The following is a 13,489-nucleotide window of genomic DNA, read 5'->3' on the forward strand; positions in this document are numbered from 1 at the left end:
TGCGAGTCATTTTAACCTCACACCTGGTTTAAGAGTAGTGTCACATTTTCCCTTCCATGTCTCCACACCAACTTCCTCTTCAGTTCCTCTACTCTACTCACACAGATCCAGTTCCTCCCTTTAAGGTGCAAATTAAACCAGGAGAGTTACTGGATGTGTCCACTGGATCCATCAATTTCACACTTCCCATTCATTTTCTGCATGAGCAGCTGTGCAATGCATTCTGGTAGCGGCACACTGAGTTTTGAGAGACGGCGACTGCTTCTCCTTTGCTAAAAGTTACATCGGGGCTATTTCGTGCTGATCAGGGGCGTCCAGAGCGACTCGCTGCCTCTGGAAACTCCTGAAAAACTTTTTAACTAAACATGTTGATCAAAAATGACGACAGATTTATTAACCCTTTGAAACGTGAGCAAATTGGCTTGTTTTTTTTTCCCAAAACATGGGAAGAAGGCGATAAGCAACAAAGAAGAAATGACCCAAAAAATTACCAAGAAATCGGTAAAAAGAGAAAATTAAAACAACAAAATATTTAGAAAAAGAGTTAAACACAAACTAACAAACAACTAAATAACCTGGAAGAAGAGCTTAAAATTATAATAATTATGTAACATAATCTAAAATATATAATAATGACCATTATAAATATAGTTTTTCCCTTGCTTTTTAAAAATAATTTTCTAATTCTATAAAAAAATTTGCAATTTGTGGAATTGCCCTTTTTCCCCCCAATGTTTTTGAAAGAAACTGCACCAATTTGCTCAAGGTTCGATGGTTCAAATACTTGCAAAGGGCGTCTGGAATTCAATTTTTTTCCCTTTACATGTCCTAAAATACATACACATGCTCAAACAGGACCTGTACATGTGCATTAAATGGAGGGATGTCAGATTGAGGGGTAGAGCATTTGCGGGTTCTGTGCCTTGATTAAGGAACCAAACCAGAGTACAGGAGGCAAACTGGCACTTCACCAGCTACCAGTCTGCACTCCAAACTTGGACACATACAAGCACTTGAACTAGCAAACCTCTACTTCCCAAGCCTAGTCCCTATTAACTGAACTACTGCCGCCCCATGAACTCTCTGCATCATGCACACACGGCACTGAACCCAGACACGCATGTATTTCTGTCTTGACATGATATAACACACCTGACAGTCTGGATTCTGCAGTCTTAATCTTTATCAGTAATCTGATTCTGATCTGAGTGAAACCTTCACCTGCATGCTTCTCTCTAATGAGCCCACACAGCTGTCTTAAAATAGCATACGGGTTATAAAAGTGTTTGTCAAGGCCAAAAAGTACAAGTCTGCTCTGTCAACGCACAGACGCCTCCAGCTCAGCAGTATCGATAGCATGTGGTTAGACGAGTTCTCTAACAAGGGACTCTGGGGAGCAGCAACATGTGAGAAGCAAACCAGCACTTTGGTGCACGGATAGCCCCGGGAGCAGTTAAAGGAGTTCAGGAAAGTACACAGACAAAGAGTTTGTAATCAGGCTGGAACAGCTGACAGCCCGCCAAGTTTCACACTGTCTGCTATAGAAAGGTGCAGACAGACGTTTGTGCAGTTACAAGCTCCGTTCTATACTGCACAATAAACACTAAATAATAAAACAAAATGAACTAAATACTGTTTCTTACAGCGAACATTTGCTCCATCTGCCAGCTTGCATGAGCTCATCCTTTTTAATTTAAATGTAATCAATCACTTTAATGACTCCCACTGACGAGAGCTGAATAGAATAAAGCAATAAAGCCTGCTGTTTAAACTGAACTGGTTTGCAGCTGTGCTGAACTCAGAGCACACCACGCCAACATTCACTGAACAGGGATGGGTAACTAAATTTTGGTGCAACTTTTCTTTAAGGAATTACACGTTAAACTTTATCACCTTTATAGCTTTGAACCAGGACCTTCAGTATTTTCATCAAGTAGCTCGTTAAAAATAAGATTGCTTCAGATTCAGTACAGCTGTCATTGTGTCAGATATGTAATTAATCAACATCAAAGTTCATATAAACATCTAAACCGGACTCTGAGTCTGCAGATTAAAGGAACTGGATTTTTAATTGAGGCCTTGATCGGGACATCCCTATAAATGTGTAGTTTCCAAGCCCAAACTGATGACATCATCCTGACACACAGGACATTATACAACTGTTTACGAGCTGTTTAGCACTCCTCATGACAAGTAAACAGATTCAGAGTGTGCAAAATTGGTGGAGTTCCCCTTTAAAACAAGGCAATACTTATGTGTCAAAGGCATCCATATTCAACGAGGTGAAATCTGAACCAAAAATAAATAAAAATATAATTTGTCAGATGGAGTTTTATGGTCCCACAGACAGCAAATGACCACAGCACACCTGCTGCACATTGGCCACTGTTGCTGCAGTTCCTTCTGACCGCCAACGGAGGGCAGTGGAAGTCTGTAATGTCTCTCCTGTTGAGGTGCACTGCATCACAAGTCGATGGTTCCTCTGACTTTAAACTTCTTGGCCGAGCGTTCGCTGGCTCGCTGCTCAAACTTGCTTCCATAGATGTAGGAGACGAAGCCGTTGGTCTCCACTGAAAACACACTGTTCCTCTTGGGGATCACTGTTACAGAACAGGAGGAGGGTGAGAAAACAACAGAGTGTTAATCTCATAACGTGTATCATTAACACTGCCATTAGTGCTGAAACAGGTTCTGTCAAAGACTGGAAGCTTTAACTGTAATCTGTTTAACAGCACAACATCGTATCGTGACTAAATCCTGATGTGGTGGTTCACAGTTCTCATTTCTGAAGTTAAATTTTACCAAACTGGTTCAACTTTTTAACATGTGCTTTTCAAATCACGTAAAAAAGAAAGTGACTTGTCATAGCAGGAAGAGCACATCAGATCTTAAAGTAAGACTGTCTGCATTGTTATCTGCAAGTAATCGATCTGATTTGTGTGTCCTGTCATTACCAGCCTATCTGCATGGGCTGCTGTGGAAAAGGTGTTTGTGCCAGTAGCTAAATAGCTACGCTGGTGATGCGGTTTCCCAACACAGACGCATGATAAATAGAGGTACAAGACCATGGTATTCACTCCTATTTATTTCGCCGTCTGTACAAGGACTGTTGTTGTCCATGCTGTCTACTGCTCAGCATCTCCATCACTCTGGATCTGTTGTGTGTGTCACGTTCAACGACACTGAAATCCATTATGAGCGACCAGAGTGTCCCGACTGAGACACATCTGTAGAAATCTGATTGCAATTGCATTTTAAAACAACTGTGGTTGGATCTGATTTGCAAAAGTCATGTGGCTTCATGTGTTTTTTTGATGCCCTGACTTTCTAAAATCAGTACTGACCCACACACATGGAATGCAGTTGTTTTTGATTTTATCAGTTACATCTGTGCTTTTCCTGCTCTGGTCAGTCAAAATGTCCTCTGCAAAACGGTCTATGTATTCTAATGTCACGCATCTCTTCACAAAAAGTTCAAGAACTATTAATATTGTTACAACTTTGTCCGAATCGTTAGTTTGGACGACAGAGTTTTGAAAACTCTTAACAAACAAGAGCAAAAACATGAGCAGCTTAAGTCTCAGTGAGAGAGACACGTTCTGCTGTCTCACCTTTCAGTCTGTTTTCTTTGGTGATGAAATTGAAAACATGTTTGAACTCCTGGACCAGAATCCCTGTAGTCCCGACATATGATGGGCACTTAGACCGGACCACTGGGAGAGAGAAAACAAACTGTTAGTACGACACTGTCACAGCTGCGTCTGTTGGTGATGGTTTAGGGTGGTTAGTAGTTCTTACACTCAACTCACATAAAAACACAGGCTGTTGTTTACAAAAAGGTAATCAGATCATCAGTTAAGTATGTATATGCAAACAACAGGTACTTTGTATGGTTTCACAGTAAAGCACAGGTAACAGCGATCAACAAGATAAACCGTTCAGTGGGTCACAAGTCCCATTTAAACTGTACATCAATTCTCATCTTCATACAGACATAAACATGAATCCTTTTTACACCTGACTGGACAAACTCAGCACTCATACCAACTGACACCATGCTGGTCTCATAACAGGCTTTGATCAATAACTTATAAAGTGTATTTGATATGAAAAAAACCTCCTGGATTCCTTGGAGATTTGCATTTGCAGAGAGTGGGCACTGAGGGTCGTTAAGTTCCTCCATGAGGTGTGTGTCACTGCTGCAGCTTCAACTGCTGAACATGTCGATAAGAGGCCAAACTAAGATAACTACTTCTGTTGTTTTTACAGCACCTGCATGCATGTGTCCCTTTCACCTCACACAGTATCTTTAGAAACATCACCCGCACAGTTTGAAAACTGCTGATGGAAATATTTGCTGATCGCTTTGGACACAAAAGATTTTCTTTGGTGATTGTTACGGACTGTGGCAACAACTGAACTTGAGACGTCTAGCTGTGCAAGGTTAAACTCAGCATTTTTACTAAGGTGGAGGAAAAAATTTATTTTTAGATACATCGCCATTCTTTCTTAAACTATTGCATCTTAAAGATATTTTAAATGGGCATTTTTTGCCTTTAATTGATAGGATGGTGAAGTGTGAAAGGGGGAGAGAGAGAGGGAGAGACATGCAGCAAAGGGCCACAGGCTGGAGTCGAACCCGGGCCGCTGCGGCAACATCCTTGTATATGGGGCGCCTGCTCTACCACTAAGCCACAGACGCCCCGAACTATTGCATCTTGATGCAGCAAAGTCAATAATCGGAAATCTAAAACCCAATTCTCACCATTATGATAAACAACTTTATACGCATGGGCTGTACGTTCCTTACAGCTGAACTAATCGGATGGTGAAACATAACGGACCGAAATGTGTGTTGCATTCTGCCTGGAAAACGTGAGGTCAGGTGCTGGGTGCTACTTCTGTGCCTTTTTTGAGCCAGCTTTCAAGAGCGGCAGGTTGCGTCTGAGGTTGCTAAGCAACCTTAACAAGCACCATATCATAGCCTTTTAACCTGAAATCCTGAGTGCAGAGCTGATCTTCTTCCAGGAGCTGTTTATAAGTGTGTAGGCCTATCGTCTGTGGGACAGATGTAAAGCTCTGGGTAGCCCTTCATCAACATGATCAACTTTTTCCTATTTACCACAGACTGATATTTATGGAAGAAGGAAAAGACATTTGTAGGATGTGACTGGTTGTTCTACGTCACATGACATGCAGCGTGCGCTGCTGCGTTCCAAAGTTGAACTTGGTTTACCTTTGGGCGCAGCCATCGCAACCTGAAAAGTAGCCGCTCTGGAATGCGTGCATGTCACAGTGGTGTTTAAGTTTTAAAAGTAGCAATTAGTCGAACAGTAAGAAAAAATAAATCTTGTACAGAAATTAGAGCTGCCCCCCGACTAAGAATTTTCCTCGTCGACCAAAAGTCGTCATTTAGGTCCATTAGCCGACTAGTCGCCCACATGTTAATGATATTAATGTAATGATTAAATGATATATTTTGGTGGTTTGAGTTGAAGGTGTGAGAAAGAATAGTATCAGTAACATTGTTAACACTGTGCTACATTACAGAGAAATACAAAACCGTACTAATGAACCTTCATTAATATAGGCCTATATTTTATCTACAAGTGCACGTCACACACTGAGCGAGCCGCCTGTTAATGACGCTGTGGGCTAATGGGCATGTAGCTACTTCCATGTTTCAGATGATACGTCATGTTTGTAGTCGACCAATGAAGATGAGTTTACATATCACCTTGGGTTCGTCCTTCACCTTCTCAAAATGATCCCACACTTTGGATTTCCTGCCCGACATGTTATTAACTAGCCTGTGGAATAACCGCAGGTTCCAGCCCTGGAAATTAACCTGACTGATTAACATCATTGTGATGTTAATTTTAGAGAAAACTAAACATCTACCTGTGAGGATGGCACCATGGAAGTCTGCCTTCAGGAGCTTCTGTTGCACAAACTGTGGAGTGCTGAAAAAACACAACACATGAAGCTAAAGTAATACAGACTTATGAAATCACTTCAAGTGAGCTGTTCATGAGGAATGTCAGCGTCTGTGGAACTCCAAATAGATTTACCTTGTTGGTTTAAATCCACCACACAGGTCAGTGATGTACTGTTTCCAGTGTTCATGCAGAGGCAGGAAAAGCTCGTATCTACAACGATAATGACAAAGACTGTGATACTGGGGAGAGAGGAGGGGCTGAAAACTGCAGGCTACATGGGAAATGCACCACAGTCAATTCTGAAAAGAATATTTTGACGTGGTCATGTACATCAACTATCCAGGCATATGTTTTCCCATCCTTCAGATTCCCCACCAACCTCTGGTGCTCAGGTTTGATCTGGAAGATCTTCATCGCCCTCTTCTGCCGAGCGTTGAGTCCTTTGGCTTTCTTGCTGCTCCTCTTGGACTTGTCCTTCTTGGACGTGGCGTAGTCCAGTATCAGCGCCTTGTGACTCAATATGCCCTGTACATCCTGTTGTGTGTTCGGCAGAATGCTGTTCTTCAGGAATGCCCGGGTGAAGGCTCCCGCTTTAGAGGGGGTCTGAGACTGGAAACCAGACAATGGCACAGAGGACATTTACAGAGAAGTGAATCTGCAGACAGCACATTAAAGACTTTGAGAACATGACTGAAAACTGCACAAGAGATCACACACGGTTTAGTTACACTATACAGCACATCATGTGACCTCTGAGCGCTATCTGCTTACCTCAACACCAAGAACCTTCACCAGTTCCCGAGGAATCGTGGCTCGAACAAGTCTTTCTGTTCAAAGGACACAAACAAAACTAGTATTACACAAAACCTAATAAAAAGGCAGAAAACAGTGAAAAATCCTGTTCATAATAGCAACAGTCCAAAACCAAAAGATTATAGAGAGAAAGATAGCAGGGGGCTGACACTGTTTGGTAGATAATTGGCTTATGTGATTAATTATCAAAGTTGTTGTCAATTAAATATGTTGACTGATCAAGCTCTAAGGTCAGTATGACCATTAGGGCTGCAACGATTAGTCGACTAATCGATGACTAATCGACTATTAAAATAATCGGTCATTATTTTAGTAGTCGACTAATCGGCACTATAAAAGTACCCAAAAATACTCTTATTGCAGCTTCTGCAGGACTCGAACCCGGGCCACTGCGGCTTTATTGCAGCTTCTTACGTTCAAATATTGGCAGCTTTACACACCCATGACTGTGAACTAAAACCCTTTGGCGTGAGTATGAAACAAGACATTAGATGACATAAATCTTGGGGTTTGGGAGAGACAGACCGACATTTTTCAACACATTTTGCGATAAAATGATTAGTTGACTAATCGAAGAAATAATCGACAGATTAGTTGACAATGAAAATAATCGTTAGTTGCAGCCCTAATGACCATAATATAAAATTCCCTTATTTCCTTCTTTCATGAACACCAATTTATATTACAATCTGATCATTATTTTGCTGTAAATTCAAAACCTTTTCAGGAAAAGTTATTGGATTTTTAAATAGTTTGTTATTGTTTGAGGACTGGAAAGCTGTACTAAAAACTTCAGGTTCTCTAGAGAGTGTGTGAGTACTAAATAAATAAAGCCAAAGAACCACCAAGAACTTAGACTTTTACTTGGACTCTGACCTCAGCGGGGGAGACACTGATTTTGAAAAGGTGGTGAGGAAAGCCTGTAAACGGCTCCTTTTTCTGACTGCTCTCGTCAGACATGGCCTCCCCAGCGAGGGCCATGTTTCCATCAACACTGCTGCGATCAGGCTGTGTCTGGAGTATAGCACTCTCCTTCTGGTAAGATGCAATTAAAGTCTGGAGAGGGTGCAAAAGAGGGCCCACGGGATCATCTCCAGAGGCTGCACCCTGCCACTGCAACTCCCATCTCCTCAGAGTAGAAGGGAACAGGGAGCCACTCAGCTGGTCAAAGAGATGACTCATGTACAACATCCTCTCCATGATTTGCTCCCAAACATGAGCAGACTATACCAACAGATGACTACAGAGCAGCAACTCATCCAGTGCAGAATAAACAGGATGTAAGCAGCAACCCTGCCTTCAGCAATCAAACTGTACAATACAGAACTGAGTGAAACAAAAGATAGATAGCTGAGGGTTTTGGGGTTCTTCTGTAGTGTGTTGTTGATTTTATGGCAATTTAAATGTATGCATGGTTGTATATAAGTGTGTGATGTATGAGTGTATATAGATATGTATAGTTTAAATGTTTTTATATTATGTAAAATCATATATAGATGTTCTGCTTTTTAAATGTAAATTCTGTGTCTCAAACTCAAGAAGCTACCAACGGGAAAGCTTTCAACTTTCTTCTAACCTGTTGACTTTTTCATGAAGGTGTTGGATGTCCATGTTTTGGGGCGAGCAATTTACACACATCACTGAAACTCCACCGCTGGAAAAGCCCCATTCTCTCATCATTTTAACATGTAGACAGGTTTTAGTACACACGCTGAGAATGACCTAAATACCTAAATGTCACAATGACAGGTGTCAACATGTGCTGGGGATTTAACTTTTTGCGCTGACTGGCAATAATGTGAAGGAATATCCTGATTTTTGTGAAGACAGGGACTTTCTGTGACACTGGTGAACGAATATCTCAGATGTGCTCAGATAACCTCTCCACAGTCGGTGCGTTGCATAAGCGAGGTTAAGTAACATATCATACCTTCACTGATTTACAATTTAGCTTCAGGGGAAGCAAATTAAAAGTATTAACAGCAGCTGCTTTAACAGCCAGGACGGTGTGAACGAGACTGTCAAAGACAATCTTTTCAGAAAGAAGACAAACGTGTCCGACCAGCTACTGCAGGACTGTTCTGTACAGTCAGACTGAGAAAGTACAGAACCGTTTACTACTGTTCTGCTGATAACAGCAACAACGCCCAGGTGACAATGATGTAACCAACATCTCCCCCAAAAGTTCAGACACTGGCTGATGTGCTACATGATGCCTTAAAGGGCTTTCATGGCCCAGACAAACAGGTGGAGCATCTTTTTCTGACTGAAATGTGTCAAGTATCAAAATGTCCCATACTGAAAGATGCGATCAAATGTCTGGTCAGATAGTTCCTGATTTCAATTATAATCTGGCTAATTTATTTAGGCAAAGATCTTGTACAGGAGTAACATGTATTACCTGACAACGTAAGCTTCTTTTGTGAAAGGTGCATTAGGCCCTGATCATACAGAAAGCATTTTAGCCACTGGAGGTAGCTTTTTCTAATTGTTTCTAACGAGGATGAAACTTTTTGCTCGTTGCTACACACCTCATGTTTCTAGGTGCCTGGCGTTTTTGCAGGAGCGCTCTGAACTCCCTGAGTTGAAAAAACTTCATCTCAGAGTGGAATAGCGCCCCATGTCATCTTCATCATCTTTTTTCCCCATTGTCCAATCTGATGATTTGAGAAGCGGGCCTTCTGTGTGGTCACGAAAACAATTTAACAGTTGGTAAACAATGGAGGAGAAACTGGTGGTGCTGCCCGTGATCCACCCTCTTTTTTAGGGTCTCATGTACCCACACAGATCTCTGTTTCCCTGTGACCAACAAACTATTTGCTGACAGCCTCTCACCCTCAAACAGAGGTACAGCAACTACCCTGTGCCTTGCATTTTGCAACCTGCAAAAGCTTTCTGTGTGATCAGGGCCTTAATCTGTGACATCATCACAATGTAAAGTCTATGAGCTGAGCAAGAACTCGCAGGCAGAGCCAGTGAGAGAGACCCTACTGCACCTTTTCAGAGGGCCTTATAAAGCGGAAGGGAACCCAGAAGCTAGAAATACTGTTTGGCGTATGGCCAGGCCAGCAGTTCAACTGGACTGAATAGGTGCCATCGTGGAATCTGGTATCGAGTTATTATCGCACATCTATGGCAACAGCCACAGAGCCCGCAAAAAATCCACTGGATGACGTGTTTTACATCATGAATTTGAGCGGAGAGGTGAGCAGGGAGATCTGGGTGCTGGCAACATGGAGGGAAGTTGACCACAGTTCATATACACATGGTACCCACACTGTTATGGTACAAAACAGACAGACATGCATATCTTCCTCAAAGTGAGATATCAGTTTGTATCAGTACAGAAACTGGAGGATGAGAAAGAGGCAAACCTTTCTCACATCAGACATATTGATTCGTTGAGGCAGGAAAAGTGCAGGCGGAAATAATAGCATTTATTGAGACTGTTCCAGCCTCATGTGGCAGAGAGCCATGTCACTGAGCCAGCATGAACAATACCAGCATGCTGGCATTGGCACACAGCCCTGTTTGTTTGAAAGTATGAATGCAGGTGAAGTGGAAAATTACTGAGAGGTGCTCACTTAAGTAGGTTAAGCCTTCCATTTTTAACATTAATATCGTTATTAACTACATCTAAATAAGTCAAGTGTTACAGAAATGTAAATGAGGTGCCGTCCTCTTTAACTTTTGTCGATGTGTTCTGTCATTACTGTAGCCTACTATGTGCTTGTATGTATTTCTGTTTTACCATCAGCAGTACCTAGCCAAGAGATAGTTTTGTTGTATTTGTGCTCTTACTTAAAAGGGATAGTTCACCCCAAAATCAAAAACACATTTTTTTCCTCTTACCTGTGGCTCTATTTATCAATCTAGATCGTTATGGTGTGAATATTTGAGATATCAGCCATAGAGATGTCTGCCTTCTCTCTAAACAGGTCATCCACTCCACAGACATTAATTTCATGCACACTGTATTGGTATTTTGAACATTAGAGTATAAAGGCAGGAACAACATTGTTGCCGTCAGGTGTTTCACTCCATAAGAGCAAAAGGTTTTTGAGCACTGTGGCGCAGGACAGTGTGCAACGTGCTGAAAGCTGTGTTCGATTTGGATGAAAGATAAAGAAATGAACATTTATTCAACTTGTGTTTGGTGGTATGAATAAACACAATGACTGTTTGCCAACTGGAACCTGAAGTTTATCGTCTGAACTCAAAACAAGGAAGCTGTGGCATCAACCGAGGAAAGTGCATCAGCCAGGTCAGGTCAGGTGAAACATCTCTGTAGCTGCAAGTAATAGACTTAGCTCCCACAATTTAACTAGATGCGGCCCGCTGACTTGGGTCTCCTCAACGTCCCTCACACCAGTAGGTGAACATTTGGGGATAGAGCCTTCAGTGTGGCGCTATATAAAGGCACTATATAAATTATTATCATTATTATTATTTCAGCTTGTGGTGCTTGAAATGCCAAAAAACACTTTTGAAAAACTCAACAGCAATGTCTCTTTTCAGTAGATGCACGCTTCCTTCATGCGCAGTGATACAGTTGGCAGGCGTAGCTCGATAGCAAGAAAATAGTTCCTACATGAAACTGCTCACAACAAGGTCTGTGGATTATCTTGAGTAGCCGGGTCATGATTTCTGCAAAGAGACATTTCTGCTGAGTTTTTCAAATGTTTTTATTTGGAACTTTGAGCACCACAAGCTGAGTGCCATCTAGTTCCATTATATTGGAGAGAAGACAGACATCTCTACAGGCGATATCTCCAACACTCTGCAACTCACACCAATAAAATCTAGATTGGTAACCAGCACTAGAGCTAAGAGAAAAAATATGTGTTTTTGATTTTGGGGTGAACTGACCCTTTAAATATCATTGTGAATGCAGGACTTCAGCTTGTAACAGAGTATTTCTACACTGCAGTATAGTTACTTGTGCTTTCAGAGTACTTCTTCCTCCACTGCTTTCACAGCATGCCTACACAGATATTATTAAGATAAGGAGGACATTTTGTCGGTTGTGAGATGAGACTGATAAATGTCGGATTCACGTGTCAACACTTATGAACTCGCCCTTTAAATCACAACCTCGCTTCCCTCTTCGAAGATTAAACTCACCGTCCATTTCCACGTTTCTGCGGACTCCCTGAAGAAACGGTATTACATTAAATACCCGTCCTGACTGCAAGAGACACTTTCAACACATGCGATTTGAACACAACCTAACTTCACTTCCTTCCTTCTTCTTCTGCAGCTCATTTTCTGGGGGGTTTCCGGTAGACTGTCTGCTGCAGGGCGTAATGTCGCCCTCTACAGTCAAAACCGCCCATTACAAGTACTGTCTACTTCACAGTTTTAAATTAAAGACACTAATAATTACATTCTGACGTGATGGTCAGTCTTTTCTTACAGAACAATGGATTTAAAGAAAAAAAAAAATTTATAGACTTGTTTTTTCATTGTCTAATCAAGTTGTGCTGGTGCCATCATCCACATCCTGCACACTCTGTAATCCATGTGCAAAATTTTGTGTGCAAAATGTCATTCAAATTAATACTAACCAACCACAAAGAGACACAAAATGATCACAAAGATATACTGCCAAGAGACACACAAATAACTACAGCAAAACAACCACAAAAAACTACAAAGAGATTAAAAAAAACAAAAAAAAAACAACTACAAATGGACACAAAAAATCCATCTGTGTCAAGGGGCCCATTGTCTCATCAGTGTAACAATGAATATTCTTAGTCATGCTCCATTGTGCTTGCTGTTACACAATACCATTAGCTGGTAAAATGACTGTGTTTCTGCACAGAGATCAGTGAAATAAAAACATGCAGTGCCTTATCTCAAGAAGCAGACTTCCTCTTCAGCCACATCATGGTGGGTACTGTAGTTTTTATCCACTGACTAAAACTTAAAAAAAAACAAAAAAAACATTCATTAATAGATGTAATAACAAGATATGATTCAGTGACCCTGTGTAAATGCTAACCACTCAGCAACTCAAAAAACTCAACCATATTTTAACAGAGTCTGGTGCTGGGTCAGAGAATCTGATGGGTCACAGATTTTGGGTGTTACAATGATGAAGCCCACATGAATGTTGGAGAAGGTTCACCAGTGATGTGACTTTATACAGTATGTTGAAGGGCAGCCTTGTGGCTTAGAGGGCAGGTGGAGCACCTTAAACAGACGAGCCAAATACAAACCTAAAGTCTCTCAGAGCACTGTGTCATAAAGCTCACACCTTAACAACATTTAAAGGCTGAATAAATAACAACAGGCCGCCCTGTTTCAGAGTTTGTTCTATATCTGTTAATAAATGCAGCCTTCATTTGACTGATTATGGAGGACAGGTGCCTTCAGAGAAACACATTTAAACCTGTGTCTGATAATACCTGATGTTTTTAAATGGCTGCATCTTATTTAAGTTCTAATAAATACAACCGGTTCTTTCCAGAAGGCTCTGGCAAAAATTATAAATTAAGAAAGGACTGTTTTGTCTCACTACTATTTGCAAAGGCCAGTAATGAACATACGTACATTTTAGTACAATGCTTCACAAACTTTTTCCCTCATGGCCCCCTTTGGATGAATGTACACTAAGTTGAATTTGTCTTCGTAAACTACTAATAAATATTGAAGATGTTAATAACAAAATTAAATTTACTACAGATTTTCCTTTCACCATAATTACTTTTTTTTTTGCACATGACTTTTAT

General features: G+C 41.1%; 2 protein-coding genes across 2 annotated transcripts in view; one reads left to right on the top strand and one right to left on the bottom strand.

The window, feature by feature from the left end:
• txlng (taxilin gamma) overlaps positions 1 to 13,489 on the top strand; it is a 765,700-nt gene that overhangs the window by 413,102 nt on the left and 339,109 nt on the right. The window lies entirely within an intron of this gene.
• Positions 1,880 to 12,009, bottom strand: pop4 (POP4 homolog, ribonuclease P/MRP subunit). Its single transcript, XM_050053131.1, has 7 exons — positions 11,877 to 12,009; positions 6,711 to 6,766; positions 6,319 to 6,548; positions 6,072 to 6,149; positions 5,902 to 5,963; positions 3,612 to 3,713; positions 1,880 to 2,600 (listed from the first exon to the last, which is right to left on the bottom strand). The coding sequence occupies exons 1-7, from the start codon at positions 11,881 to 11,883 to the stop codon at positions 2,464 to 2,466; spliced, it is 672 nt and encodes a 223-aa protein (XP_049909088.1). The 5' UTR covers positions 11,884 to 12,009; the 3' UTR covers positions 1,880 to 2,463.

The sequence above is a fragment of the Epinephelus moara genome, chromosome 1 (genome assembly GCF_006386435.1).
Source record: "Epinephelus moara isolate mb chromosome 1, YSFRI_EMoa_1.0, whole genome shotgun sequence".
Classification (NCBI taxonomy): Eukaryota; Metazoa; Chordata; class Actinopteri; order Perciformes; family Serranidae; genus Epinephelus; species Epinephelus moara.

Excerpts from the sequence above, each read along its gene's own strand:
- pop4 (XM_050053131.1), bottom strand. Across the intron at positions 6,549-6,710 it reads TGAAGGTTCTTGGTGTTGAG|TCTCAGACCCCCTCTAAAGC; the intron begins GTAAGCAGATAG and ends TCTGGTTTCCAG. Across the intron at positions 6,150-6,318 it reads ATCAAACCTGAGCACCAGAG|ATACGAGCTTTTCCTGCCTC; the intron begins GTTGGTGGGGAA and ends TTATCGTTGTAG.